This window comes from Chironomus tepperi, unplaced genomic scaffold (genome assembly GCF_022539635.2).
Source record: "Chironomus tepperi strain 1889 unplaced genomic scaffold, CSIRO-AGI_Ctep_v1 contig_219, whole genome shotgun sequence".
NCBI classification, from domain to species: Eukaryota; Metazoa; Arthropoda; class Insecta; order Diptera; family Chironomidae; genus Chironomus; species Chironomus tepperi.
In genome coordinates, this window is record NW_027226341.1 from 2,885,100 (window position 1) to 2,912,725 (window position 27,626).

At 30.8% G+C, this 27,626-nt stretch overlaps 5 protein-coding genes and 1 long non-coding RNA gene across 6 annotated transcripts; 2 read left to right on the forward strand and 4 right to left on the reverse strand.

The window, feature by feature from the left end:
* Positions 1–10,711: 10,711 nt before the first annotated feature.
* LOC139090823 (uncharacterized) lies at positions 10,712–11,536 on the reverse strand. Its single transcript, XR_011544460.1, has 2 exons — positions 11,346–11,536; positions 10,712–11,012 (listed from the first exon to the last, which is right to left on the reverse strand). It is a non-coding gene; the product is annotated as an uncharacterized lncRNA (long non-coding RNA).
* A 190-nt stretch (positions 11,537–11,726) lies between these two features.
* On the forward strand, positions 11,727–16,087 carry LOC139090712 (eukaryotic translation initiation factor 4 gamma). The gene is made up of 6 exons (XM_070640511.1): positions 11,727–11,741; positions 12,723–12,977; positions 13,038–15,447; positions 15,514–15,618; positions 15,678–15,893; positions 15,954–16,087. The coding sequence occupies exons 1-6, from the start codon at positions 11,727–11,729 to the stop codon at positions 16,040–16,042; spliced, it is 3,090 nt and encodes a 1,029-aa protein (XP_070496612.1). The 3' UTR covers positions 16,043–16,087.
* Positions 16,088–16,373: 286 nt separating this feature from the next.
* LOC139090762 (putative inositol monophosphatase 3) lies at positions 16,374–17,632 on the forward strand. Its single transcript, XM_070640579.1, has 3 exons — positions 16,374–16,709; positions 16,769–17,172; positions 17,229–17,632. Exons 1-3 carry the CDS (start codon positions 16,451–16,453, stop codon positions 17,574–17,576), a joined length of 1,011 nt encoding a protein of 336 aa, XP_070496680.1. The 5' UTR covers positions 16,374–16,450; the 3' UTR covers positions 17,577–17,632.
* LOC139090761 (GATOR2 complex protein MIOS-like) lies at positions 17,587–20,759 on the reverse strand. The gene is made up of 3 exons (XM_070640577.1): positions 20,598–20,759; positions 18,871–20,364; positions 17,587–18,807 (listed from the first exon to the last, which is right to left on the reverse strand). The coding sequence occupies exons 1-3, from the start codon at positions 20,725–20,727 to the stop codon at positions 17,849–17,851; spliced, it is 2,583 nt and encodes an 860-aa protein (XP_070496678.1). The 5' UTR covers positions 20,728–20,759; the 3' UTR covers positions 17,587–17,848.
* A 376-nt stretch (positions 20,760–21,135) lies between these two features.
* LOC139090714 (histone H2A-like) lies at positions 21,136–21,639 on the reverse strand. The gene has a single exon (XM_070640513.1). It carries the CDS (start codon positions 21,637–21,639, stop codon positions 21,136–21,138), a length of 504 nt encoding a protein of 167 aa, XP_070496614.1.
* A 164-nt stretch (positions 21,640–21,803) lies between these two features.
* On the reverse strand, positions 21,804–22,397 carry LOC139090774 (small ribosomal subunit protein bS16m-like). Its single transcript, XM_070640596.1, has 2 exons — positions 22,183–22,397; positions 21,804–22,128 (listed from the first exon to the last, which is right to left on the reverse strand). The coding sequence occupies exons 1-2, from the start codon at positions 22,345–22,347 to the stop codon at positions 21,868–21,870; spliced, it is 426 nt and encodes a 141-aa protein (XP_070496697.1). The 5' UTR covers positions 22,348–22,397; the 3' UTR covers positions 21,804–21,867.
* Positions 22,398–27,626: the final 5,229 nt, after the last annotated feature.

Consider the following 27,626-nt stretch of genomic DNA (forward strand, 5'->3'; position numbering starts at 1 on the left):
AAAAAAAAAATAGAGAAAATCATACAATAAAAATGATTCGAATTTGAAAACTGTTTGAGTTTTATTTACATCACTATTTTGACAGGCCAATTAATAATATGTCAATTCTGAAAATTATCTCAATATGCTTTACAACAATTCTATCCCTAAGCAACTCAGACATATGAATATGTACATATGAAATACATACGGAGTCTTAATGGACATCGGACTTCGTATGTCTTCTAAATGACAGTCATACAGAGATCTTAGCTTATAGTCATTTCGCTGGTCGTGCAGATCAATAGCCTAATCAAAATAATATCCCAAAGTCATTTTATCATTCAAATTTTGATAGGAAGCATCACTTATTAAGAAATTTTTAGACCCCCCTCCCTACAAAATTTCTTTTAAAAACCTTTTTTTTGGAAATTGAAATCAAATTGAGTTGATGATACAAGAAGTTGATGCCTAGTTCTAACGTATTTTTGTCAACTTTAGCGTAGACCTCAACCATCCTCTCATCTTCCTCCTTCGCCTTAAAAAGCGAGCGTAACAAGAAAACTATCCCTAATTATATCTTGATGGAAAGAAAAATTATCTTCAGGTGCATTTATTCTATTTTGCAAGAAAATATTCACGTATAGAAAAAGTGTTCATAAGCATTTCAAATGTTAATGAATTATTCAGAAACATTTGATTGGTTTTAAAGTCAAAAATATGAAAACAATTTAAATTTTTCTAAAACCGTTAAAAAGAGTCATCATCATACAAAAGCTTCATTTGTAAGCTTTAAGCATGACATTTATCTGAAATTAAATAACAACAAACATTTTCCGACATCTCATAGCTTTTAATTTTCTTACACTAATTATTCGCATGGTCGTTCTTTCATTCATTGATCATACTTTCAATTTCAATTGATTCTATGAAATAACAAATGAAAAATCAAAAATATTAATTATAACATAAATTATAATTGCACGGTAATCTATCGAGAAAAAAAAGCAGTTGAGATAAAAGCATTTCCGCCGCTTTTTTGATACTTTTTGAGAGATCGTGAAGTTTCTTGTTTAATACTTTTGCGTGCATGTTAAAATCATTTTGTCTGGCAATTCATAAAATTCGTAAATAATCGAGAGGGAGAGACAAAACAAGCTGGAAAGAGCAATATGCAATTCTTTGTTGTAGTACTTACAAAAAAAAATTCATTTTACATGGTAAGTATGAGCTGAGAAATGATCAAAAAAAATACTATGAATAAAGTAGCAAAACAAAACGAACAGAAGAAAAAGAAGCAGACTCAAGCATCAGCCGTAGTAGACACGGAAAGAAAAATAAAAACTGTATACAATATACACACGCTCATCTTAATTGTTGTTTTTTGAGAGAAGTTTTGCGATATGAAGATGAAAGGTAAAAGAAATTTTCATTTCTACCAAAAAGAAATTTTTTTGTATTATTTTATTCAGTTACGTTTATTCGGTCGTGCTGTTCAGTCGCAATAATTTAAGGAGTGAGCAGATATTTGTAAAAAGTTAAATAAACATAAAATAAAAAATTTATATTTATAAAGTAAATCCAAGGAAAGCAGTAAAGAAGAAAAGAGATTGTAAGACTTCAAGTTCGATAAGTCATCGCATTGCATAGTTCAATTTCGAAAGGAAATTTTTACTCCACACAACACTATTAGTCTCAAGATATAAATGAAATAAAGTTGTGAAGGAGAGAAAAAGTAAAGAAGTTGAAATTTCAAGTATTGAAAGATAAAAAAAGGAAATAAATAAAATTAAGCAACGATAGTTCGAGGAAGAATAAGAAATAAAATAAAATATCATGGGCACAATGAAAGTGATATTTGTGCTTTATTGTGTATTATTAGCAGAAATTAATTCGCAAGGTATTGCGCCATATCGACAAGTAAGTATATGTCAAAACATGTATATTTTAAGTAATTTTTTTTTCGGGTTTTTTGGCATCAAAAAGGAAAAAGAAAGAGTTTAAAAATTTGGGGATGATGAAATTTATTAAAGGTTAGGCCTTAAATCAGTTGCTATTATGAATTAACGAGTTTCGACACACTTCAAAAGTTGGGACTTTTTGACTAAAATAAGATCTGAAGAAATTGTAAAAATTCAAATTTTAATAAATTTCTCAGAAATCATTTCAATTAAAAAATGTGGGTCTGTCCGAAATTGCAGGCATTTAGCCTTGACCGAATAATAAGGTACAGGCCAAAACTGCTTGCCTGCGATTCTGGGAAATGCAGGCCTGAAATCGATTATTGACCGAACTCTAATAAAAGTTAATAATATCCTAATTCCTAATGCATGGGTTGATCTTGATAACGATTTGAGTATCATAAGGAATGTCATCCGGGTATTCAATCATGCATCAGATTAAAATTCATAAATTTTAAGTTAAAGGTGCCAAGTTAGGGCCTGATTGCACCAACATTCCAAATATTAACCAGTTTCGTTCACATACAATCAAGAAACAATATGTCATAATGATTCCTGCCAATTTTATAACTACATAAAAAAGGAAGGAAAGAAATGACGAAATAAATTTCTCCTCATTTTATTGCGATGTGATATTCGCAGCAATACAGCCGAGATTTTTCGAAAAGGAAAAAAAATGAATGAAATCATAAAATTTGTCTTCAACATTATCTTATTATGCAGTTGAAGATTCACAGCCGCGCGTTGTTGTCTTTTTCACTTTCTTTCAGTTTTATTTGAAGAAGAAAAAGAAATATATTAAAAATATGCATTTTCTCTTGATAGCACACAGGGAGATGTAAAAATTGCATATTTTTAAAGTTATATAGGAATGTTTATAGCCTGCCTTTATATTTGAAAACAAAAATTTCTAGTATTGTATCGACCTACTCATCGGAATTTTTAAGCTAATAGCATCTATCTCTTCCTATTATCAATCTGACGATGTATTTTTAAATTTCAATCAGCTAGGCTTCAAATATTGTTGTCTTTAGACAATATCATTAATCATATGGACTTGTAACATTTTCAAACAGATGGAAATTTTACTTTTATTACAAGTATGATATCATTATTAGAAAACTGGGTACTAATGACACTCTAACATGCAGTCGATAACCTTTTGAAGTCTTAATGTGCATTTTAATATCCCTCAATTCCAAAGAGAAAATTTGATGTATTTCCTTATGATGAATTTAAGCATAAGAGTGATCATTTAGCATTTTATGGTTTTTTGAAGATGTTTTAGCCATCATAAGCTGAACATCAGCTTGAACTAATGCTGCATTTATAAAACTATTTAAATTTAAGCGACATAAATGGAAAAGGCTCAGCCATGGATCTTTTAAGGTTCCGCTAATGCTTCTTATGTTAACAGTAAATTTAAGTCGCCTAAATTTGGCACCCATAATGAAGAGCTTAAGGGAGCATAAAAAGCTCCATAGAGGAGCTATCTCTTTTTATGTCACTCGGGACATAAACGAAAATTGAGGTTGATTGCGATTTTTAATTTTCATAAAATGCCACATCAACTCCTCCTTCTCGCAAGAAATATTACAAATTCATTTTTATTGTCATTTCATGTCATTCAATTATCACTTGTAAAAAAAAATTAACATTCTTGAATGAAGACAATTGTTGTTTACAATATAGTCCTCCTCATTTCCGAACATGAAAAAAAAAACTTCATTTCGCCATGCGAACATTTTTTTACACGATTTTAAAGTAATTAATCTAGTAATAAATACATCCGCATATGAGTATCATAAAAAGAAATAAATGTAATCATCATTGTCATAAAGAAAGCCTCAATGGTTGTGGGTTATGTAAATATTTGTGCAAATTTACCATTTAAGTGTCTTCTTTTGTATTGGTCCTATGATTCTCTTTCAAAGTTTAACATTTGCTTCAATACTGAATGAAATAAATTTCCAACCGTCCACCGCTCATTACGAGTAGGTAAAATGAGTACTTAGATGAATTAACATTTTTCTCTGTATAATTTTAACAATTCAAGATGGACAATATACTGTCATTTAACACTCTGTGGTTGGAATAAATATTAAAAGATAAAATAAAAACACTTATAGAGAAGCATAAAAAAAAACTTTTTCTTTCATTTAATGCTTTGCAAAGCACAATCAAACATGCCTAAGGTATGAGAAGAGTGTCTATAATATAGACATATCAGATGAATTATTGCCATCTTTTCCACTTTTGGCCCCAATGTGTAAGGTATGAGAAGATAGTAAAATTAATTTTATTTTTTGCTAGCCAGGTGGTACATAGAGATATTAAGTGAAAATTGTTTAATCAATTGTTCAAAATTTCTTTTGAATGTACCAAACGATTTGTACATTTAAATCTCATCTGACCCATACTTTAAATTAAATTTCACACTACTTTTATTACTTCCGAAAGTTTCGCAATATTTAATTGTCATTTTCACATCAAAAGGTTATTCAACCCACCAATCAATCGACATATCCCAATGAGAAATCATGAAATGACCTCACGTATGATGATCAGAGACTTTACTCATCTTCATCTTGTATTAAATATTTATCAACCAAATATAACCTAAATACTTTTGTCGAAAGTATTTTCTTCATTCCTCACAAAAAAAAACAACATCTTCATAGTCGATAGCAGTAATAAATAGTATATGGTACCGCAATCGGAAGAACAGGGTACTAAAGCGACAAAATGAAGAAGAAACAAAACTCACATATCTGCGAGAAAATGAAATTGAGCGTCAGCGAAAATGAAAACGAAAATGAAAGGTCTTTTTTTAAAAATTCCTTTCCTACATCTTCTTTTTCTTCTTATTTATCTCGAAATGGTCAGCAAGTAAATAATCTTTCACATGTAATTTTACGTGATCGGAATGTTAAAAAGTGTATGTTCAATATTTTATTGTTACATGATCTTAAAATATTTATAATATACTGAAAAAGAATCTGTTGCCTCTTAATTTCAAGTGGATGGAATAAAAGAAATCTTATTCATCTGACTTCGTGAAAAGTAATCAGTCATCAATGAAAAGCTTTACATGAATCACACAAATGATATCTTTTGTTATTTGACAAATAATGTAATTCGCCCCAGGTCTCAAAGTCAAAAATTTTGATTGCTTCACTTAATGATCATACACATAAAGTACATTATGATTTGTATGCATAGATTCCAAACTTTAAGAGGTGCGAATCATTTAAAGTGAAATATTTCTTTAAGTATCCATAAAACAATTTTTAACTGCGAAAATGAGTTTAAAATTGGTAAATAAATTTTTTAACGATTTTTAAGTGTGTTTAGTTCATTAACATTGAACATTACTCAACAGACGATGCTTGTAATATTTTTAAAATTACTCACTATACCACATAGATCACAACAATTATGATAACAATACATGTGAATGTAATAAATATCATGCCGATGCTTAATAGTTTTTGAATTTCTCTTAAATATTATCATAAAAAATCATTCACACTTTTATAAGAAAGTCAATTTAATATATTTAGAGAAAAAGTATGAATAAATTAAATTTTACGTTTTATTGATTTTATTTTATAATATTATAAACTTTTTAAAGCATTCCTGTCACTTTGCAAATTAATTTCAATATATTAGTTCCTCAGTTTCCTACTCAGTTTCTATAGTGTAATTTGATACACAATATTGTAGGCTTTTGATAATTTATTCTAAATCATTTGAATTAAATTAAAATTATGATTATTTTTATATTGTTTGACAATATTAATTAGAGCAAATTAAAGCTGATCTTTGTGAAATTTTAAATACCACAAGTACTTTGTCAATAGAAGTTTGAAGATAACTTCCTCAAAGATGATATCTGTTAGGGGATCCAAAGGGCACTTATTGCTAATTAACAGAGCTCGATGTCGTCTCGAATTATATAAGGAGTCAAGTCGAATTTTTCATGCTAAATCTGAGTCGACTTCGAGCTCTGTTAATTATCTTTACTTAATGTTTTCATGTCTTTCACGTATCAATGCAAAATAACCTGCAAACTGAAGAGTAGATCAAGCACATGTTTGAAATGGCTAAAACTAATAATGTGTTATATGCATGACCATTTAATTTGATAACTTTTATTGTATTAAGAAAGCAAACAGATAATCTTTGTTATTCAATTTACAAAGTGAGCACGACCGAAAAGAGTAAATAATTCAAATCCAAAAGAAATCGAAAGTTATAGAAGCTTATTAAATAAACACACTTAAACCTTAACGCATTGACATAATCGTTTAAGATATTATTATTTTAATCCAATTTTGTAAATCTCAAAATTTAAAATTAAGTTCGATAATTCTGATACGATCAAGTGTAATTATTCAATTAAGTGAGAGGATAGAGTATCGACGTGAAAAAGTGATGTGTAATACCTTCAATTACACTTGATATAAAATTATCGAAACAAGCTTGTTAAGTTTTAACGCCACAATTATTAATGACAGACAATTACCGTTACGTAAATCTTTAATCTCTCAAATCATCACCATAAACTAGATGTCAAAAAGTAAAGTAAGTCAAAAGTCAACCAACATTACACTTTGAACTACATACATTAAAGAAATATATCTTATAATCTTTACGCAAAGTTTGTAATGAATGTGCTTGAATTAAGTAAATTTTGGATTTTATTGTCATGTCATTTTGTATGTTTTTCATAAATTACCGACAATGAAAAGGTAGTGAAAAATTTTAAAGAGCCTAATTTACTTAATAACTTTCTTTAACTGCAAGATCAATTTGGATCAAAGATAAATGAAGAGCTTATTAACCGCAAACGGATGATAAATTGAAAGCATGCATTACACAATAAAACTAATTAGATTTACATTTTGGAAATGCCAGGAAATTTTAGAAAAATATTTTTGGTGATTGATCGATTCCTTCAGTATTTTTGTGTTCAAAGTTACATAATGGGTAAATCCTTGAATGCATCATTAACACCAATGATGTGTGCAAATTCAAAATACCGCAGATTCAAAACATATTTTTCACTTTTATTTCTTATCCATTAATTAAACCAAGATACAACTTTTCAATATATCATTAAAAATGTATTTTAATTTACTTGAATGAAAACAACTGATGCATTATCTTTTAATAATAACTCGATAATTTGAATAACAACAAGCATCATAAATGAAAAATTGAAAAACACAAAAATTGTAAGTAATTTACAAAATCATATACTCAACAAATAAGTGAAAATAATGCTTTATGAAGTGAGAGAGAAACTAAGATAAAGTATAAAAACTTATCACAAAATTGAAATAGAGCATATATGGAATATAAAAATATTAATTTATGGGTATGCAACATGATTTTCGTGCAGCAAAAATTTAATTTTAAAAATGAATAAGAAATTTATTTATGAAGCGAGGATTACCTAAGAATTGGAAATTGTAATCAGTGTTGATCTTTGGAAATCTTGTTGGACATGATGTATAACAATCCTGAAAGGCACAAATGAAGAAAGCTCCGTCATGGAGCTTAAGGCACCGCTAAAGCTCCTTTATTAGCGCCAATTAGAAGCCGCCTAAATTTAGCATCCAAAAGGCTGATTTATTTGGATCAGCTCCGTGGCGGCTCCTTGTCTGTTTGGATTGGTTATAAGTATTTAAATCAGATAACTTAATTATAACACATTTTTTAAATCTCCAAAAAAAGTTTGATACTTTCATTAGTGTCCAAGCCTATTTAAGCGTATCTCATTTCATAAACATTTCTGCAACCTAATGTTCAAATTAAGTATTAATTGGAAATCATCAGCTAACTAAATTATTGAGATTTCCATTTTCAGCACAATTTTACAATCATTTTTTCGATCGGATGCTTTCATTTCGATCAAATAAAACTGAATTTTCTCAATCGCTTTATTTTGTGATTTGAGGAACTGAATGTAATTTTTGGATATATTTAATGATAAACATTTATACGCAATTTATCAAATTCATTTTCATCATTAAATTTGTGAAAAAAAGTCAGTTTTCCTACCTTATTAAATTGATTTCCATATTAGTATCACGATCATCATCATTTACCATCAAGAGGCTTATTACACATTTACTTGTTACTTTTGTATTATGTAGCATTCAAACTTGATCTTACCTACTGTTAATCAAAAAACAATACTCCAGAAACAGAGTAACAATAACATGCGGAATAATTTATTATGCGCAGTCGGCACTAGCATGCATCGTGTACCAACAGCATGCGCTTAAAGTAAAGAAGAGATTAAATAAGAAAAAGAAAAAAATTGCGTAAAGTGAGAAATTTAAACATCATAAATTCTTCTTCCTCTTTCAAGAGTTCATTCATAGGAAAAGGTTAATTATTTTTTTCATTTTATACTGTGAATAAAATTAAATAATTTATTCGGCTCTTCACTCTTTGTGTCTCTATCATCTTCTCTTCTTCTTGCTTTGAATCATTTCGCATTACAGAATTGTTACTACTTAAGTAAATGAATTGATTGTATAATCAACACATTTTCTGCGTAAACAATTTTTAGTCTTATTGTATTGAATGAAAGTAAGATGACGAGCTTACTCAGTAAATTATTCATGCTTTGTTCTTCATTCAGAGATCTTCATGACTCGACGGCGCAGTTATTTAGCAATTCGGCAATATTTTGGTATTTTAAGATTGTTTCGAATAGCATAAGTCGGTTAATCCTTTCAAAATCTGCAATCAAGACCAACGTGACTCTAGTATGACTCTCAATACCGTATCCGGTTACAAATCAGAGTCACGTCGATCTGAAACCTAATTTTTGATCGATTTTCCGATTTGTACTATTCGGATCTTAAATGTGTGTTACATCCATCACGTGTAGGAGTCTCTATCACATGTAGGAGATTTTATTAAATGGTAAATGAAACTGTTTCGTTTGTAATGTCAAGTTAAGTCCTGTAAAATTAAGCACACCACCTCCAATTGTAAGTCATTGCCAAAAACTTTCATCTTTGAAGTAGATTAGATTAGATTAGTTCCATTAAATAAATTAATTAAATTTAGTGTTAACAAAAAATAACAAAAGACTTCAATTTTTCAATTTAAGAAGTCAAGCAAGTAACTTCAATGAAAAGTGGCATTAAATTTGTCTGAAAAATTTAAAACGTTTTTCTTCTTTTTTCGTCTATTGATTGACACATTCCGACTCAAAGAAGCAGAAATTGCTTGAGATAACAATAATAATGGTAAAATTGCTCATTTCATCCACTACATTTTTATTCAAGCGACTGATGACAGTGAAAAAATTTTTTTTATTATGTTTTACTCTTTAAGCAAAAATACTGATGCGGAAACTTTTCTTTTTCGAAAGCATTTCATACCTTACTATTTTGTTGAGATTCCAAATCAATTTGTAATTTAATATTTGGAATATTGAATTAAAAGTTAAAAACATTGAGGTACTTTATATTTATTGCAAAATGATTTTTAATAGCTATTTTATACGGGCATCATTATATTCACAATTAGCAATTGAATTCTGTGTTTGGTGCTATACTATTCACATAACATTTGGTACACCCAACAGAAATTTTTTTACGATACATCCTTTCTAATTTTTTTGATTATATGAATATTAAAAAGGCAAATTTCTCCTTAACTAAATTTTTTTGTCAATAATTTAACGACATGCTGTAAAACAAAAAACGTGTGAAAAAATTTGATACCTAATCTTAGTTTTTTCAATTAATAATTTGATCGTGCAGCTCGGAATTCAATTTTATGATATTGAAATATTTTCCATAAATAATAATATTTGATGGAATTCATGATCAATGATTGTGCTTGCTATTTAATAGGCATTTCAACTTATGATCTTGAACTTTATTCATATCATGTTGAAGAGAGATATTTGCATGCCTGCTTTCATTGTTTACTCAAATAATACACACTTTAAATTTTAAATTTCATTCATATTGATATTATATAGGAAGCGAGAGAAATCATAGACATACATACATTTTTGAAAGAATTAAAATTCAGTTCATCATAAAACTCAATAAAAAATTAAATTACAATCGGAAACATCTTACAATCTTGTATCCATAACATAAAATAAATCAGTTGATATTATCTCAATTCAATTTCGGGCTATTCATCATCAATACAAATCACATGTGTTTACATAAAAATGCGGATGTCTCTCTTTTTTTCTCGAGACAAAATCACATCAGCTCTGTTTTTTTAGAGGAAAACTTTCGAAATTTCATTATTTCAAACATATAAGTAACGGCATGGCAAGTCTATAGTGGTCAAAAAAAAGAAAGATGAAAGAAATTCGCAAAAATGTATGCAAATGATGACACTTTTTGGTAAGGAAGAATTAGCAAAGAAAAAGAGTCGATTTTAAGACATTGATTATAATCAATTTTTTACATAACATCCCTTCACATCATCCAAAGACTGATTGAATAATGTTAGAGACAATAACAAATTAATTATTATGTAAAGGTGAAGTGACAAAGATGTATCTACGATGTTATTATTGCTGGAATTCAGTTTCTCAATTATTGAATGAAAGATAGGTTTATGACTAATATACTTCACACTTAGCCTCTCAGTCTATTGAAGCGATAAGCTTTCACTCTTAATACAAAATTATGATTATTTCATCTATAGGCTGTATAAAAAACACCTACGGTCTTTATCGTTCATTTGATCGTCATGTGAATTAAGCACAGTAATTGTAGGATATGCAATGAACAGCGCTGATTTTTTTATTATTTATTTTTTTACAATGAGACTAATTTACCTAAGTATTTAAATAAATAATCAGTAATTAAAGCGACCAGCATAGCCACCATTAGTGCTTCCTGATATATGTTTTGGTACATCCTTTACTTCTGATTGATAATTGTCTCGACGATAACCATTTGAATTTACAAAATCAACGTCAGCATCAATACGTATGTCAAGTCCACCACATGCATCTCTTTCAACTATTGTAAAGGTTCCAGTGAAACGACGATTTCCATTTTTTCTTCGCTAAATTTCATGACATTAATCAAATCCATTAATTATTTATTTTCTAATACCTCAATACACACAATTTTAAATGCTCCTACAACGGCAACGGTGTGCATACTTTCCTAACCGACAATTAAAGCATGCCAATAATAAAAGGAACGCTTGAGTGAACTCAGTGAGCCTTGGAGATTAAAATTTTATTTCTTTAATCCCCCAAGCATGTTGTTTATTAGAGTTTACAAGAAAAAGGTAGTCACATGTCAAGCAAATCATAAAAGCTACTTCATTCCTTTAAATCTTGGTATACTGCACATAGGACCGTCATAATACCAAAAGATGAAGAGTACTTACATATGAATTGGAATTAGAAGTTAATGCTGCACGTAATGCAGTTCCAGCAAACTTCAACTCCTGTTCTGTCAAAATCAAGGTCCTCGGACCTCTACCTTGACATTGTATGAAGCTTCCAAAATATGACACAATGAAGATCACTAAAAGTATTGTTCGCATTTTCATTTAAATGACAGAAATTTTGGATGAACAGCTGAATGTCAAATGAAATATTTTAAATAGCTTTGCGTAACTTTTATAGTCACATTAATAATCTGCACGGACGGAGTAATTACTTCCCATTTTTATCTTGAAAGTACTTCCGTTTAATACTTTAATATTTTAATTACTCTTACAAATTTGACCATTATTGAGCTAATGACCGAATTGCAATAAAAGCAAATGGCCATCACAGAAGTAAGAGGTAAAAACAGACTCAATTGCGATCAACAACCTGGATTGATGTCTGTGCTTATGATGCAATTTCAAAGTAAAATTTATTGATAATTATTGCACATCACAAGTCTTGTTTCATCTTCTCAACATATATAGACTTAAATATTTATTATGTGAACTTGTACATGACGCAATGTAATGAATGTGAAAAGTGTGGAAGAAGAGATAATAGACATACAATTATCCATAAAAGAGCAAAGAAATATGTAATGTTTTGAATTTATTTACTTTTATCTTTTTTTGCTATTAAAATGAGGCTATCGTCATTATTTTGCAAACATAAAGTAGAAGCATGCGAAATAGATCAATCACTCAACGCAAAATTGATGCCTTTTATTTGAAAATGTCAAACACAAAAGTTGCAAAAAGAGATAAATTAAATATAATTTTATCATCTTATAGGAATGCGATTTTGCAAATAAAACCACTAAAACCAAAAATAATCATCACAGTCAAAGACCAAAAGACCAAAAAAAGATAGATTACGTAAGAGGATCATTAAGATGAAGCCACCAAAAAATAATAACAATAATTTCTTGCTTGATTGTAGGAAAAAATTTCTTTAACGTGTGAACATTTCTTTCTCTTCTCAAGTATTCGGCCTTACAACGAAGAGTAAGCACATTGTATTTGTATGGATCAACAATCTTTTTTACTTCTTTCTCTGTAGCTGTTTCTTCTTTCACTTTCGTTTCATAAATTTCACTTTTCGGCTCTTCTTTTCATTCCAACTTGTCGGGTGTTATTAAATATTTTTTTTGCCCATTTATTTATGCGTGATTAAACCTTTTATTTTATTGTAGATGTAAGAAGTAAGAGAAGTTATGTGTCATGTGGTTGTAAAGATGGGTTTTGTTTCCTTTTGGCCATTCTTTTCTTTGTTTTTAATAATTTCAGTTACGCAATTTACTAACAATGTCTTTAATTTAATTTTTTCGATAGGCACCAATACAGCGTAGACAGTTAAATCATGTACAACAAAATCATATATTAACAGACATACAAAAGCATCAACATCGATTTAATGTTCAACAGCCACAATTGAGAAATCAATTTGGTGGATTTGTTCAGCAACAATCACAACAATCCTTTGCTTTTCCACAACCACAGACAAATCCTAATACAAGATTTTTCCCATCACAACCGCAACCATCTCAACAGCTTCCAAATCAACAACCACCTCAACTTTTTAGACAAGTAAATTTAATTAATCCTTTTAGATTCCATAGTAATTTCATACCCGAATTTATTATTCAGCCATCCATTCAAGCACCAGTACAACCTCAAAATACACAATTCCAAAGATCCGTACAAAATCAAGTTGGTCAAGTGTCCTTCAATCAACCACAACCTCAATTTTTGGCACCACAATCAGGTCCAATTTTCAAAGATGCTAATGGATTCGGTCCAATTGCAGCACCATTAGTTCAGCAACCTCCAATTCGTCCACAACAAAACTTCTTCCCAAATGGAAATGTACAATTTGCACCACAACAACAATCACAACAGCCACCAGTTTTTACTAATTTCCAACCTCAAAATCAAAATCCTTTCATCCATCAAAGTCAATCACTTCCATTAGAGCAGAGATCAAATGTATTTTTCGATACACGTACAGAAGAACAAAAAAGAAATGAAGAATTGGGCCGTCAAAAGCTCATTGAGAAGCACGAAAAATTCGCCCAGAAATACTTCCAAAATCAACAAGCACAAGTTCAACGTCTTCACGAAGATTTTGTACAAAAACAAAAGATATTACAAGTGCAAACACAAGAAAAGTTACGTGCACAACAATCACCTTCAGTTCAAGCACCAAACTTTGTTAGACAGCAAGGTGTTAAGCCGACAGATTTGACAGCATTCGAAAAATCCGTTCAACAATATTATCAGCAATTCCCAACAACTCAAGCTTCTACCACCACTACAAAAGCTCCTACAACAACAACAACAACAACTGAAAGTTCGCTAAATGTCGTTCCACTTAAAAAGAGTAAAGTTAAACAAGAGATTAAAATATTGAATGCGGAAGATATTAAGCAATTGTTACAGGGAGATCGCCAAAGTACATTATTAAGCCAATTGAAACAAGATGCATTGAAAGGCTCAAAATCAGCTAAAGCAAAATCGCCACTTTCACGTGACGAGCTATTGAAACAATTGAAACAGACACTGGCTGAAGAGACACCCGATTTAGGAGGTAAAGATTTCACAGCACAAGACATTGTTTTACCAAATGGCGAAAAAGTTCAAGTAATAAGAACTACTGACCCGGAATTGATTAGAAAAGCACAAGGTGGTCAACTTGTTGAGCCAATTGCAACTGGAACTACACAGGCACCATTATCGATTGAAGATTTAGCAAAGAGTGGATTTTTGCCAGCGGGCGGTACTGACTTTGAGGTCATTAAACAATCAGAGAGTGGATTACAAAAGGTACAAAAAGTTCCATCACAAAAGAAAGTAACATTTGTGTATCTTGAAGAGCAAGACGATGGAAGTTATAAAGTTCAAGGCGTAAAGTCAAATAATGATAAAGAAGTCAAGACCGCAGGCTCAGAAGTTGATACTATACTTAAACGCATTAAAAATGGAGACATTCAATTACCACCAGCAGCAAAGAAAGTTGTTGCTCCAATTGAAGTTCCTACACCAAAAACTACAGTTGCACAGCCAACAACAACAACGACCCAACAGCAACAAACTACAATTTCAACACGTTTACCAGTAATTTCAACAACTGTCCCGAAAAATCATCGAGCTACAAATGGCAACATAATCAGTACAGCAGCAAAATCATCACCATCGACAATTAAATACACAGCATCGACTACTGCTCCACAGACAGTAACACCTGTCAAAACACCAATCACACGCGGTTCATCAGCTTTCCATTATTCATTCTCGGCAACGACACAAAAGGAAGATAATGGACGATCACCATACTCGACATTGCCAACATTCGAAACGACAGAAAGAAATAACATCTTCTCAGTAACACCACGTGTACAAAGATTATCAACAACTGAGGCACCTGATTATGCCACAGCTAGTTCAATTAATTACATTCGCAATGCGGAAGCACAAAAATTAGTTCAAACTGTAAGTGCATCAACAGTTTCACCTGCATTCTCAACACCTGTCCGTTCATCAATCTCATATTCACCTACATTTACCACAACACCACCAACTACTGTCCAAGCTACCACACAAAAAACACCAGATTTGGCTGAAATTCTTAGAAATAGTGGATTATTCGCAATGGCTAAATATTTACGTCAATCAGGATTAGACAGCATCTTGAACGAAACAGGTCCATACACAATCTTCGCACCAACTGATAAGGCATTCAAGAGTTTATTGGTACAACTTGGAGGACCTGAAAAGGCTGAAGAAAAGTTCAGAAATAATCCAAGATTATTGAGCGGTCTTTTGCTCCATCACGTAATTCCAGGCTCATTCAAAATTGAAGAATTACAAGACGAAATGACTGGAGTTTCCCTTGCCGGTACACAACTTAGAGTTAATCAATATCAAATGCAAGATATCGAATGGAATGACATTAAAGTGACGACAATCAATGGTGCAACAATTTCACCAGACAATAACGATATTGTAATTCCACAAGGCATTGCTCATGCTATCGATCGATGCATGTTCCCTCTTCCAGGTACTTAAACTTTCCTTATTATTCAACAGCTGTGACTGATCAAAAAATTTCTATTTCTATTCCTAGTTGGAGATATTTTACAGACACTTCAATCAGACAGAGAAAGAAGGTTCACGAATTTCTTGAGAGCTGTATTCGCATCTAACATGGCTGATACATTACAAAATAAAGGTATGATGTATTTTTTATGATTTTTTGGGCGAGGATATTGACTGTAATATTTCCCATAGGTATCAAAACATACACGATATTCGCACCAACTGATTTTGCATTCAGTCACTTGACACCAGAGGAATTGAATACAATGATCAGTGATAAAGACTCAGCACAACAGTTAGTCAATCGTCATATTGTACCAGGTACACTATTTACATCAGGCATGCGATTCTATCAAGTTAAAGACACTTTGGCTGAAGATAAATCCATTACAGTACAAAAGAATGGTGGTAAGTTCATAGGATCTCTAAGCTGCCATTTCATAACTAAAATTCTTATACTTTTTATAGGCAAAGTAAAAGTCAATGAAAGCACAATTCTAACATCAAACATTCCAGCGACAAATGGAGTCATCCATGCCATTGATACTCTTCTTTAAGCCATTTTTTTCATTATATAATTTATTAATGTACATATAGCAAAAGATGCGATTTCTTGTTTTGTTATGTTATTATTTTTGTTTTCAATTATTTTATAATTTTAATAATATTAATTTAAAAAACTTCTCATAATATGTATGAAAAATTGAACAAAAGTTTTCTCGTATAGAAAATTTAATAATAAAAGCTTAAATGTAAAACAACTTGAGAGCTTTTTTAATAACGATTAAAAAATATTTGAATTTTTTCCTTCAAGGGCAGGGTCTACGTTGTTAATTTTCAATCAATTCAACGGTCAAAATAAATTCAAAAATCCATTGAAAAATTTTTCATCAAAAATAACAACACAGCAAAATTTTTGATTTTCTATGATTCAATAAGATAATATAACTAATAAGAGGCTATAAATGAATCTTGGAGGAGCGATAAAAGTCAATAAATGTGCAGTTATAACGCTTATAGGCGTAGTTTTATTTATAATCTATGTTTTTTCTGCAACTTCATTAACAATAGCCAGTATTAAAAAATCTAGCAAAAATGAAGTAAATATAAGAAAATTAATTATAGGAATGATATTAGCTGCCAAATCAGGCGGCAATCAAGTTATAAAAATATCAAATGAGCCAGATTTTGGTGGTGTTAAGACAAAGGGAAAGACTCAAGAAGGTAATAAAAAATTCCATCAATTAATTCTGATCAGAAAGTTTAATGTCTTTTTATTTTAGGAGTTAATGACTACATAACTTTAGCAGATGTAAATTCACATTGTCAAATAGCATATTCACTATGGCACATATTTCCAAAGCTCAATTTAATTTCTGAAGAAGACGTCCAGAAGAAAAATTGTCCAACAGATCTTGATTTCTTTGACTTGGATCCTTCTGTACTTGGAAGTGTCCAATTACCTGATATTCATGTTCCCGCACAAGATCTTACATTATGGATTGATCCTTTAGATGCCACAAAAGAATTTACAGAGAAATTGTTCAAATATGTATCAGTGATGATTTGTGTTGCTGATAAAAAAGGAGAGGCTGTGGTTGGTGTTGTGTATTTCCCATTTAGCCAGAAGCTATATTGGTCTTGGAGAGGACACGGTGTGTCTGAAAATTTAGCTAATATTAAAGCAGTAAGTTATTTAATAATATCTTTAAGAATTCACAATAACATTTTAAATCATTTAAGGATCTCGACGATAACGTACAAAATCCTATAGCGATAGTATCCCTTAGTCATGCAGGCAAAGTTAAAGATCTCGCCAAAAGTATGTTGGGAGAAAAGACCTCAATTATTGGTGCCGCCGGAAGTGGCTATAAAATTGTTCAAGTGCTGGAAGGAAATGCCACAATATATTTACACAACACAAGGATAAAGAAATGGGATTTGTGTGCTGGAAATGCTTTAATAAATTCTGTAGGTGGTAGAATGGTGACGCTTAAGCGTGATAAAATATCTTACAGTGCAGATACAGATCACGTAGTGGAAGATGGCTTATTAGTTGAAATTAATAATCATGTAATAAATAAAACGTAATTCCATTGCATTTAATTGTATTTAATATAATGTGAAATAAAGGATAAGCTTTATTTTTAAAATCTTTTAAATATTTTGACATTTTCAATTTTTTGACCCATTTGTTCCATCCAATGCTACGTGCTTCTCCTCAATACTGAATGCAAAGGACAGGATTTAAGGTCAACAATAATAAAAGATACAGTCATAACATAAACAGCATTGTCCATTGGTTTAAAATAAAAATATTGCAGGAATTCATGTACAGATTCTGATCTATTGTCGTATTCTTTTTACTGTCCATTGAGGCTCGGATCGTCTTTCTTCTCTTTCAAAAGAGGCAGATCAATTGCAAAGCAATTACAATTACAACTTGTTACAGGACACACAGTATTAGTCTTGAACCATTCGTTTATATGCACGAAATGTGCACCATGTCGACATGATTGACACCACGTAAACCATGACTTGATATTCCTCGATTTTATATTTGATTGATTGTAGACGTTTGAAGGCAAAGAAGTTCCCATGTGTAGTAAGCATAAAGAGCATCGTGGAAGTGGCTTTTTACAATTTGGACATGATGATAGTTTGTTGCCTTGAATTTGATTCCTTTGGCGTGCATCTTCTTGAAGATGGGAAATAGAAGCAGAGACGGACTTTCCACAAAATGAGCATAACAAAAATATAGACTTTGGAGTTTTTTGTGAGTTTTTGGTTGATGCAATGGATATATCAAAAGCTGCACGTTTTTCATACATTTCCCATGTATTCATCATATTTCGCATAATTGCAATCCACGTCTGAAGACGATTATCTGTTTGTAAATCAGCTGGCAATATTTTTTGACCAATTATTGCAGCTGTTTGTACATCATCAGTTCTGTCCACAAAGGCTTGAAGTAATTGAATTCCATCAATCGTTGCACCCGTAATTAAAAGTCCTTGTAAATCTCCCTGATCAATTGATTGTTGAATCATTTGCTTTATGTATTCTGAAAGCTGACGATCATTCAAGAATGTGCATGCAAATGCCATCCGGTCACTTATCGATATTCCTTCTTCATACAGAACACCGTTAAAAGAATCATCTGATAAAAAGCTAAAAATGGCACGCAAATGAGGATCATCAATTTGCTTTTGTGCTGATCCACATTGCATTTTCCACATATTTCCACTGCTGTATCCTGCTAAAGCTATTGCAGATATCCGCAAAGAGCTTTTTTCGTCGTCCATTTCATTTGCACCTCGCGCTAAAAATAAGGAATATTAAGTTTTAGATTATTTTAATGGAACTAAGGAACAAATTAAATTACCTAAAATATCACAAGCAAGTCGTATTCTTAAATGAAAAACAGCAAGCATGGCAGCTCGAGTATATCTCTTTTTCTTACACAATTCCTCAATATACATTTGAAGACTTCCATTTAAATCGCTTTTCATGAATTTCCAGTCACAAAGTTCCATAGCAAATTCTCTTTCTTCACTTTTGTACACCTTTATAGCACCTCCGTTTGGAAAATCAAAGAATGCTCTAGTTTCTGCTACAGATTGTGCAATAGTCAGCTCTTCACTTTTCGAGTCAATTCCAAGTATAGTTCTAAGGCCAATAAAGCAGTCTGCATTTTTCATTTGTACCAACATTTTCCAGACACTCGCAAGGGATGAATCCATGCATACTTTAGCATTTCTCTCAAAATCCATTTGTCCATAATCCTGAAGAATTCGCTGTTGAAATAATTCTGAAATATCTCCTTCCATTATACCTGCATTTGGATACCAGGAATTAGTAGAATTTGTCGGTGACGATGGAGGCGAAACCATTGGAATTTCTCGAATTTCTGGAGATAATGGAGTGTATAGCTTGTTCCATTTGTCAAATACAGCTATTCTTCGTTCAGGCACTTCAAGATCCATCAATAAAATAGAAGATGCTGTGTTAGAAGGATTGGAGGCAGCAACAAGCATTTGATTTGAATATTTTGGATCCCAACAGATATTTTCAAGTGATGTTGCTTTGGATAGAAGCTGAAACTTATTCTTTCTGTCAACAATCTCGAATGGTGCAATTATGCGTTTAATAAAGTGGGCATCATTATCATCTTCAATTCCGTTCCAGTGTATGTCAATTATATTAATCGCTAATGAGGAATCTTTTTGAAGACACAAGAGGCAGTTTTCAGTTGTTGGACACCAAGAAATTTGCGCAAGATGATTAGCAAGTTGAAACTGATTGATTGGCTCAGTAAATTTCCTCAGATCAAAAATGCTTACAACATTTTCAAAGTAACCGCTCAATAATCTACTATTTGATGAAATAGTCACTCCATTTACAGCTCTTGTATTAACTGTCAATGCAGTTGGCGCACCTCTCAAATCCATCATTTTTATATATTTTGAACTCATTCCAGCAATTAGATTCTTTTTATCCCAACACATTGAATGTGCACTTTCTGATAAGCCAATGAGATTTACAATCGAACTATCTGATGCAGCTCCCCTTGATATATCCCAAACAGATATCGAATGATCAAATTTATTCTTATCAAAGCCCATCGCAAGTAGATTTAATTCTTCTTCATTCCATGCTATCGATAATGATGGTCGATTTTGTCGTGGTGTAAATTCCAAATTACTCTCAGCTGTTGGCAAGAAATTGACAATTGAAACTTTTCCGGATATTTGACCTGCTGCGACTAGCATTTCGTTCTCGTGGTGTGATGTTGCTATACATTTTATGTACTGGTATCTCTTTTCAGAATTTAAATAGCTTAATGTCTTATTATGTTGACTAATGAATTTCACTTGATCTAAAAATGCAATAAAATTGATAAGAACAAAGACTTAGTATGGACATATACACAATTTGTGGCGGAAATTGTCAAAAATTGAAGATCACTATTTTTATTAGTTCTATAAACTTTTTAACAAAATTTTTTGTACTCTCACATAGAATCGCAGAGTAAAATAAAGAATATCCATTCTGAATCATCCAAAATCATCAAGTAATGAAAATTTAAAAATTTATTATTTTTAAACTTACTTATACATTGCGGCTTTATGTCTTCATAAATGAATTCCTCGACATTCTCCTTTTCTTGGAGTTGAAATAGGCTGATTTCTGAGCCAGTAGCAAGCACAAATTTCGTAGAATTTTTAAAATAGCTGATCATTTCTGTAAGAATTTCTTTAATGTTTTGATAAAGTAGGCGACTAATTTGGAGGGAAACTGTGAAAAATTCAATCATCTCGGTTTGTTTACAAACAAAACAAATTTTTCTTTAAGATTTGCTTAAATTATCATTTTATTAAGTTTACTAGCTCGTCTTTGTTTGTCACCTTTAATTAATCTACATTTTATAATTGTAGAAAAACAAGGAATAATTTTCGTACAAAATATTTGTATCTTCTTAATCCTAAATGTTTAATTCAACACAGATTCAATCTGAATCATCTGAATCGCTCATATTCTGAACTGGAAGAGTTTCTTTGACTTCTTTTTTGGGGTTTTCGAAGGTTCTGATCTGCAATAAAAGACGGTAATGATGAATTAAGCTAATTAATAATAAATCAGTATGTTTTTACTGTTCTGAAGTACGTTTTCCAAGCATAGGACTTGGACTTCTTGAAGGCAGTAAACAATCCTGAATGAAAGGAACCACTCCTGTGCTTGGAAATGTGACATCTTTAAGTAATTCATTAAAATCTTGATCACTCTTTATTGCTAGCATTATATGTCTTGGTTGTATTCTCTTCTTTTGATTTATATCTGCACATTCTTTTGATATCTCCAATACTTCAGAAACCAAATATTCCAGTACACCAGCCATTGCTACAGCCGCTTCTTTAGCAACCTTCTTTGCATACTTGCCACTTATTAGCTTCTTGTGAAATATATTTGGTGGAAGTAAAAGTCCTGCATCTTTCCATTTTCTTTTTGTTTTACGAGTATTTAGATTAGTTTGATTTATAGTTGGAGCTGTTGGCTCATAATATTCGTTGTCTGAACTTGAATCACTTGACGTGTTTTCATCGTTAGTCTGTACAATAACTCTTGGAATTATTGGTTGTTTTTGAGATGCCATTCATTAATTAAATTCACAAATTACAAGAACACAAAATTTTAGAAATGACAACAAAAAATTAATTCAAAATTTTAATTTCCGTTAAAAATTCAAATTGCTGAAAGGCATTAATTATGTTATTAATATGTCTATGTACTAAAAAGCTTTAATGAATTATGCTCATCAGCATTTATTCTTGATTTTTTAAAATCTATATAAACTAAAAAATTTCTTATGATCTACGATTTTTTATTCCTTTACTGGTTCTGTTTCTTTCTTTTCTTCCGCTGCCCGTGTTCTCCATGCTTTCATGTATGTTTTTGGATAGACTGGATAGAATCCGGAAATTCCTAAAAGCTCTAATACAGGTCGACTTACATGAGCTCCACTTCCAATCCAGTGTCGAATTCTTTCATAATTCAAGGAAACTAAAATTTCGCTATTACTGTTTGGCATTGGGTCATAAGTTCCAACTTGTTCTATTACAGGCTCGTATTGTGCTTTTCGTCTCTAAAAATAGCAAGATTTAATGCAATTAAAAACAACAGAATTTTAAAAACAAACCTCCATAACAACGATTTGATAGAACGGCCGATTTGTACATCCTTGCTTGAAAAGTCGTATTGATTTTGCTGATTTTGGATAGTATTGTCCTGTACCCGATGCTGGAAATAATGCATTCCTGATTCTCGGAAGCATTTTCACATTTTCCATCGCACTTCTTGACATTTTAATAAAATTTTAGAAAAAATTTCCACAATTTTAAATGCAAACTTCCGCGTTTGATTTTGGGGAAAAAACTTTTTTTAATTTTATCATCTCAGAAATATTTTTGGATTCAAATTTTTTTCAGTCGTTGATTTTTATTTTTAGTAGAAGTGAAGGATTGCGATCTGCATTCGATAGATTGTAATTCGAAGAGATGCCTAACGCTTTTGGTTTTTTGAAATTTGTTAAAATTGTTCAGTTGTATTAAGTTTTCTTATTTTAGTGATAACATCATTGATATTGGATTAGCCAATTGAATTTCAAAAAACCGTTATAATTTAAATCTCAAAAACCCGGTTAATGAAAATCAATAGAAAATGTTAAATTTCAGAATAATTGACAGGGTAATTGAACGACAATATATGAAAAGTCAGCATTATAGATTTCATGTGTATGATCAATTCATAAAGGATGCCAAATGAATCTTACTAAATATGCAACCTTTTTAAATGCATCCAGAGAGCAAAATTGAAGCACACGAACCTGCAATTTTGCATCATAGAAGTTATTGAATTCATGCATGTATGAATTATTTAAATTTATGTCAAGAGAGCAATAAATTTGAAGAATTTTAAGAATCGAACTGAAATTGCAAATGCACTAACAGGAATGAATTGATTGCCAATAAAGCCTTTTCATGTATTACAAAAGCCAATTTAATCATCATGCTTCGAATTTACATAAATCTATGTATTTGGGAAATTGAAAATGCATCAAATGTACAAATGGGACATTTAAGTTTCAAATATGCACGAAATTTTAGGGAAAGGAAATGTTTAGGCATGGGCAATTGAATTCAAAATTTTATTTACCTTAACATGAATATGTTTATTTCTACACATGATAAATAATTTGTGAAAAATAATAAACTCAAGATGCTGTTCCTTCTTTTCATGCATTCATCCAAAGATGCATTCGTCAATATATAATTAGCAGAGGTCGAAGACAAAGTGAGTTAGCTACAGTTCTGTGAGAATCAATTAAAATTCATATGAAATGTTATACTTCGCAAGTGTTAGCAGAAAAAAATTCCTTGCAAATTTTAATCGGTTTTTAGCAAACCGGAACGAATTCAAAACGACTTTGTGATGGACAATCTTTTATTTTTCGCAGCACACCTTGAAGATTAGCCTAGACTAAATCTGCCCACAGCATACAGTTCATGGCATTTCCAAAAAAATTTAACGGCTTACAGGTTGCCCACCACTGCTCTATATAATACCCCCAGGTCCCTATAAATGTATTCCTTTGCAATTCTTTACTACTTCATTGATTTCTAAATTATTGCAAGCAACATTGCACTACACAGCAAGTATGTACACATATGTTTGTTATTGCATGTCAATCTCTTTGAAAAATGCATTAATAAAAACACTTATTGCTAATTATATACAATTCATAGATAATTTAGTTTGGTATATCATTTATTTGACTTGTACAGCATGAAAGTTTAAATTGCGATTTAATAAAAGTAAAAAAATGTTGGTTTAGGTATGTTGGACAGCAAATGATTTTTTGCTTCCAGCGCCAATTTTTCATTCCTTAATTTCCTCTAGCAGGCAATTTTAAAATTTTCATCCCTTCATCAGCTGGATTACTAAATTTATCATTGATTTATTTCTGTGGCTTCCGGTGCTAATTTTGTGAAGAACAATAATTTTGTACCTGAATATTGAGATCATTATAAATAATATTATGTTTGTTTTAAACCTACCTAACCATAGATGTGTGGTCGAAGGATAATAAGAAAATATTTTTATATAATATCCTTTCCAACTAGGTAGACTTTAGATTCGGTAAAGATAAAAAGAAAGAAGAAAATTATTGATGATAAAGCCACAAAAACTCACATGTGTTGTTTGTTTGTTAATTTAATATATCGATAGAACTTATAAGATAATTAAAGATTATGATCAATTCTTTTGAGCTGATCCGATAAAAATCCCACATTTCTTTCATATTGTATTGATTGACCTTAATATTGAAAATATCTTATTAAATGTAATTTTAAGGATATTTCATTTTTTACGGATATTAAGATGATTTGTAAGATTTTATAGCTTTTTAATTATGTTTGTTATTAAAAATCATATTTTTACAGGAAATCTAATCATAATTTTGAAATTTTAGCCGAAACATCTGTATGAAATAATTAAAATATTTCAAATTTGTCAAGTCATTCAAAGGTATAGTAAGGATTTTTGATGCCAGAGGCAAAATCAGAATGTAGTATGGAACTCTTAATTTGGTATGAACGGTTCCGTAATTTCACACTACGGGTCCACGACACAGTATTGCATTTTTTATAACGAAGTCTGGTGACGAACAACGCTTCAATACATTTTGATCTTATACCCCTAAATATTTCATCATATTTGCTTGAAACAATGCGAAATGAGAACTTTCAGTAATTCTGTCCTGGTACGTTTTTACACAATGTTTTATTTTTCACGGCTCAACTTGCGAGTAACCCTCGATTTGAACCGCACACGGTTTACGGTTTATAAAATTTTCAAAAAACTGGTGTCAAATTAGTATATTGCGTCGCCCAGGTTGCCCACCCTAGTACCAGGATGATCAAGGATGATCAAGTTGGACAATATATGGGTCTACATATCTGGTCCTAATTTCTGATCGATTAACCGATTTGTGCTATTCAAGGGGAAAGCATAAACATCGGGGTTTATAACAAAAATATAGAAAAGGTTGAAAAAACCTTCAGATTTCTTGTTGAGCCTCCTTCAAATTCAATTAAATAGAACCACATGTTTACAAAGGTTGCAAATGCATTTAATTTCAGTAACTAGGTATTTTTCAAAAATTAAATGAAAATTTTACGCACGTTTCATAGCACCAAAGTCAGATTTTTTTGTATAATTCGATTTTTCACTATTTCCAGCAATACCTCATTTCATCATGTAATTTATTTATTAAAAACCACAACAAAATCCAATACAAAGAGCGTGACAAATTTGTACATTGTTAGAATATTGTCTAATAATGCAGTGTAATATCTTTTATTGTATCTGAAACAATGTTTACGTACATATTCATTGAATTTCATAAATTCAATCAAATTAAGTGATTTTTTTTTGTTGTGAATTAACTTAAAAGGATACAAGATGTTCCTTTTGTTCATCATTATCAATAATACAAAAGGGGATATAAGGAAGGAAGTATGAATTAATGATAGTGACTTTGCAAAAACAAATTTTATTTTTCATCCAAAAACCTCAAAAACATTTGATAAAGTATAGAAAATCCACCTGACAATCAAGAGCATATTCTTTCATCATCATAACCACAGAATAAACCCTATTATTTAAATTATTTTCACTTTTGGTATCATAATATCATAATTGGAAATTACATGGTACAAACACATGGAACTATAATCCAAGAGTGAGCTGAACACACAAAATAAGGAATTATCTCTGTCTATAGTGCTACATTGAAGCATCAAATTATCAAATTATTTACGGAATTAATGCATGCATAGTATATGGATGAACCTGTTCTCTTTTACACACGATTGTACTTCTCGATGGATATTATGTCTGTGGGCAATCATTAATCGTATTATAATTTTTTTTCTATCCCTTCCGTCTTCATATATGACCCAAAAAATAATCAGCTGCAAAATGTTGAATTAGAACTTAGTTTCATTCATATAATTTAGATCAAGGTCTGATTCAAGCGACTGTAACTAATAAATGCACATTTGTGCATATATCCTTTTTGATGTCTATATTTATTGAATTTAAATAGCGATTCTCAGACGTTTTTGGATGCGATTATAGTAAACCACATTTATGTGTAGGGTAGATTTGGAGTTCTTACATAATTTTAGCGGCATATCTGAAGGTTTTAGCAAAATACTAGAGTGTCAGGAAGCATAGTTGGTTTGAGATGTACTGCATTCAACAATAATGAATCTTTTCAAGTATTATTAGGAAATCCAATTTATTCCTTACTTTAGATTCCCGAACAGCAAAACGTGGTCGATAGGGCACCGCTACTATGCCGTATTAACAGTTAGACGTAAGGTTGCCCAAACGGCACCATTACGACAGATTTCTATTTTTTTTTGTATAAATTGGCAATCCATAGCTAAGATGATTATCACATTGCTGTTCCTAGCACTAGTGGTAAGTGATAAAAATTAATATATGACTGCACAATCTGACCTCCTAATGCGGACAACAATAAACTTTCTTACACCAAAAACTAGCCTAAAGACAAAAAATATTTGTAGTTCCTTTAATATTGTGCCTTCATATTAACATGTGCACTCAACCGTAATTAATCTCAAAATAATTTTCTCCAAACACGATAAGCGATCTACCGAAAATGTTCTAGGTATGTATGTACAAAAACAAACTATTATTGAATGAAATTATGTAATTTACAGTAGCGTCCAAAAGTTTAGAAACAGCAACAATTTTCAAGAATTATGTCAAAAAATCATACTTAAACTTAACCAAATGAGCTGAAATTTTCACCAACTATACATTTTTTCATATATTTTCATTTTATGAAACCCGATTTATACTATAATTAAAGATTTTAAAATAACCGTTAAAATTCAAAATGGCTGCCGTCCAAAAGTTTGGAAACGATTCTTTATTTTTTTTCAATGTTAATACATAATTTATGCACAAATAATGTCTTAAAACATAAACTTTGTACATTATGCTTTATGTTAATGCAAAAAAGTGCACATATCAATGTTGATTTCATGCTTTATTTTCAATTTCAAAATGGCTGACATTTTCGATCAGTTTCAACGAAAATTTTTAGTTTATCTTAATTAATTGCTCATGTTTTAATGTTGATTGTATCTTATTTTAAAGCATCTGTCAGATAATAAATGGTTTACTATGTTTAAAATAGATTTAACAGTCAAAAACTTAGAAAATTGTTTTCTTTGGGAGCAAATTTTAGTACTTCAGAAGGTTTTAGTTAGTTAAATTAACTAAATGCATACAAACTACTGGATATTTTGGTGTCAATTTCTTGCATTTTGTTTCTCCTTTATGTAATAATATGATTTTCCTTATGCAGCTAACTGTCCGGTGATATATATGTGGTTCTTTAAGAAGCAAATATTGAACTTCAATAAGCAAAAATTTGAAAATCAAAAAATTTCTGATTCCCTCATTTAATCTAAATAATTAACTTTAATTCATCATTATAATTCGTTTTTATCAATCATAAGTCACTTTGCCATTGAGTTTAAA

Bases quoted from the DNA above. Each gene is read 5' to 3' on its own strand.
- LOC139090712 (XM_070640511.1), top strand. The intron at 15,619-15,677 runs GTATGATGTATT...TATTTCCCATAG, and splicing joins TGATACATTACAAAATAAAG to GTATCAAAACATACACGATA. The intron at 15,894-15,953 runs GTAAGTTCATAG...TACTTTTTATAG, and splicing joins TACAGTACAAAAGAATGGTG to GCAAAGTAAAAGTCAATGAA.
- LOC139090762 (XM_070640579.1), top strand. From the start codon at position 16,451: ATGAATCTTGGAGGAGCGATAAAAGTCAATAAATGTGCAGTTATAACG. The intron at 16,710-16,768 runs GTAATAAAAAAT...TTTTTATTTTAG, and splicing joins AAAGGGAAAGACTCAAGAAG to GAGTTAATGACTACATAACT. The intron at 17,173-17,228 runs GTAAGTTATTTA...AAATCATTTAAG, and splicing joins ATTTAGCTAATATTAAAGCA to GATCTCGACGATAACGTACA.
- LOC139090761 (XM_070640577.1), bottom strand. From the start codon at position 20,727: ATGATCAGCTATTTTAAAAATTCTACGAAATTTGTGCTTGCTACTGGC. The intron at 20,365-20,597 runs GTAAGTTTAAAA...TTGCATTTTTAG, and splicing joins CATAAAGCCGCAATGTATAA to ATCAAGTGAAATTCATTAGT. The intron at 18,808-18,870 runs GTAATTTAATTT...CCTTATTTTTAG, and splicing joins ACTTGCTTGTGATATTTTAG to CGCGAGGTGCAAATGAAATG.
- LOC139090714 (XM_070640513.1), bottom strand. From the start codon at position 21,639: ATGGCATCTCAAAAACAACCAATAATTCCAAGAGTTATTGTACAGACT.
- LOC139090774 (XM_070640596.1), bottom strand. From the start codon at position 22,347: ATGTCAAGAAGTGCGATGGAAAATGTGAAAATGCTTCCGAGAATCAGG. The intron at 22,129-22,182 runs GTTTGTTTTTAA...TGCTATTTTTAG, and splicing joins ATCAAATCGTTGTTATGGAG to AGACGAAAAGCACAATACGA.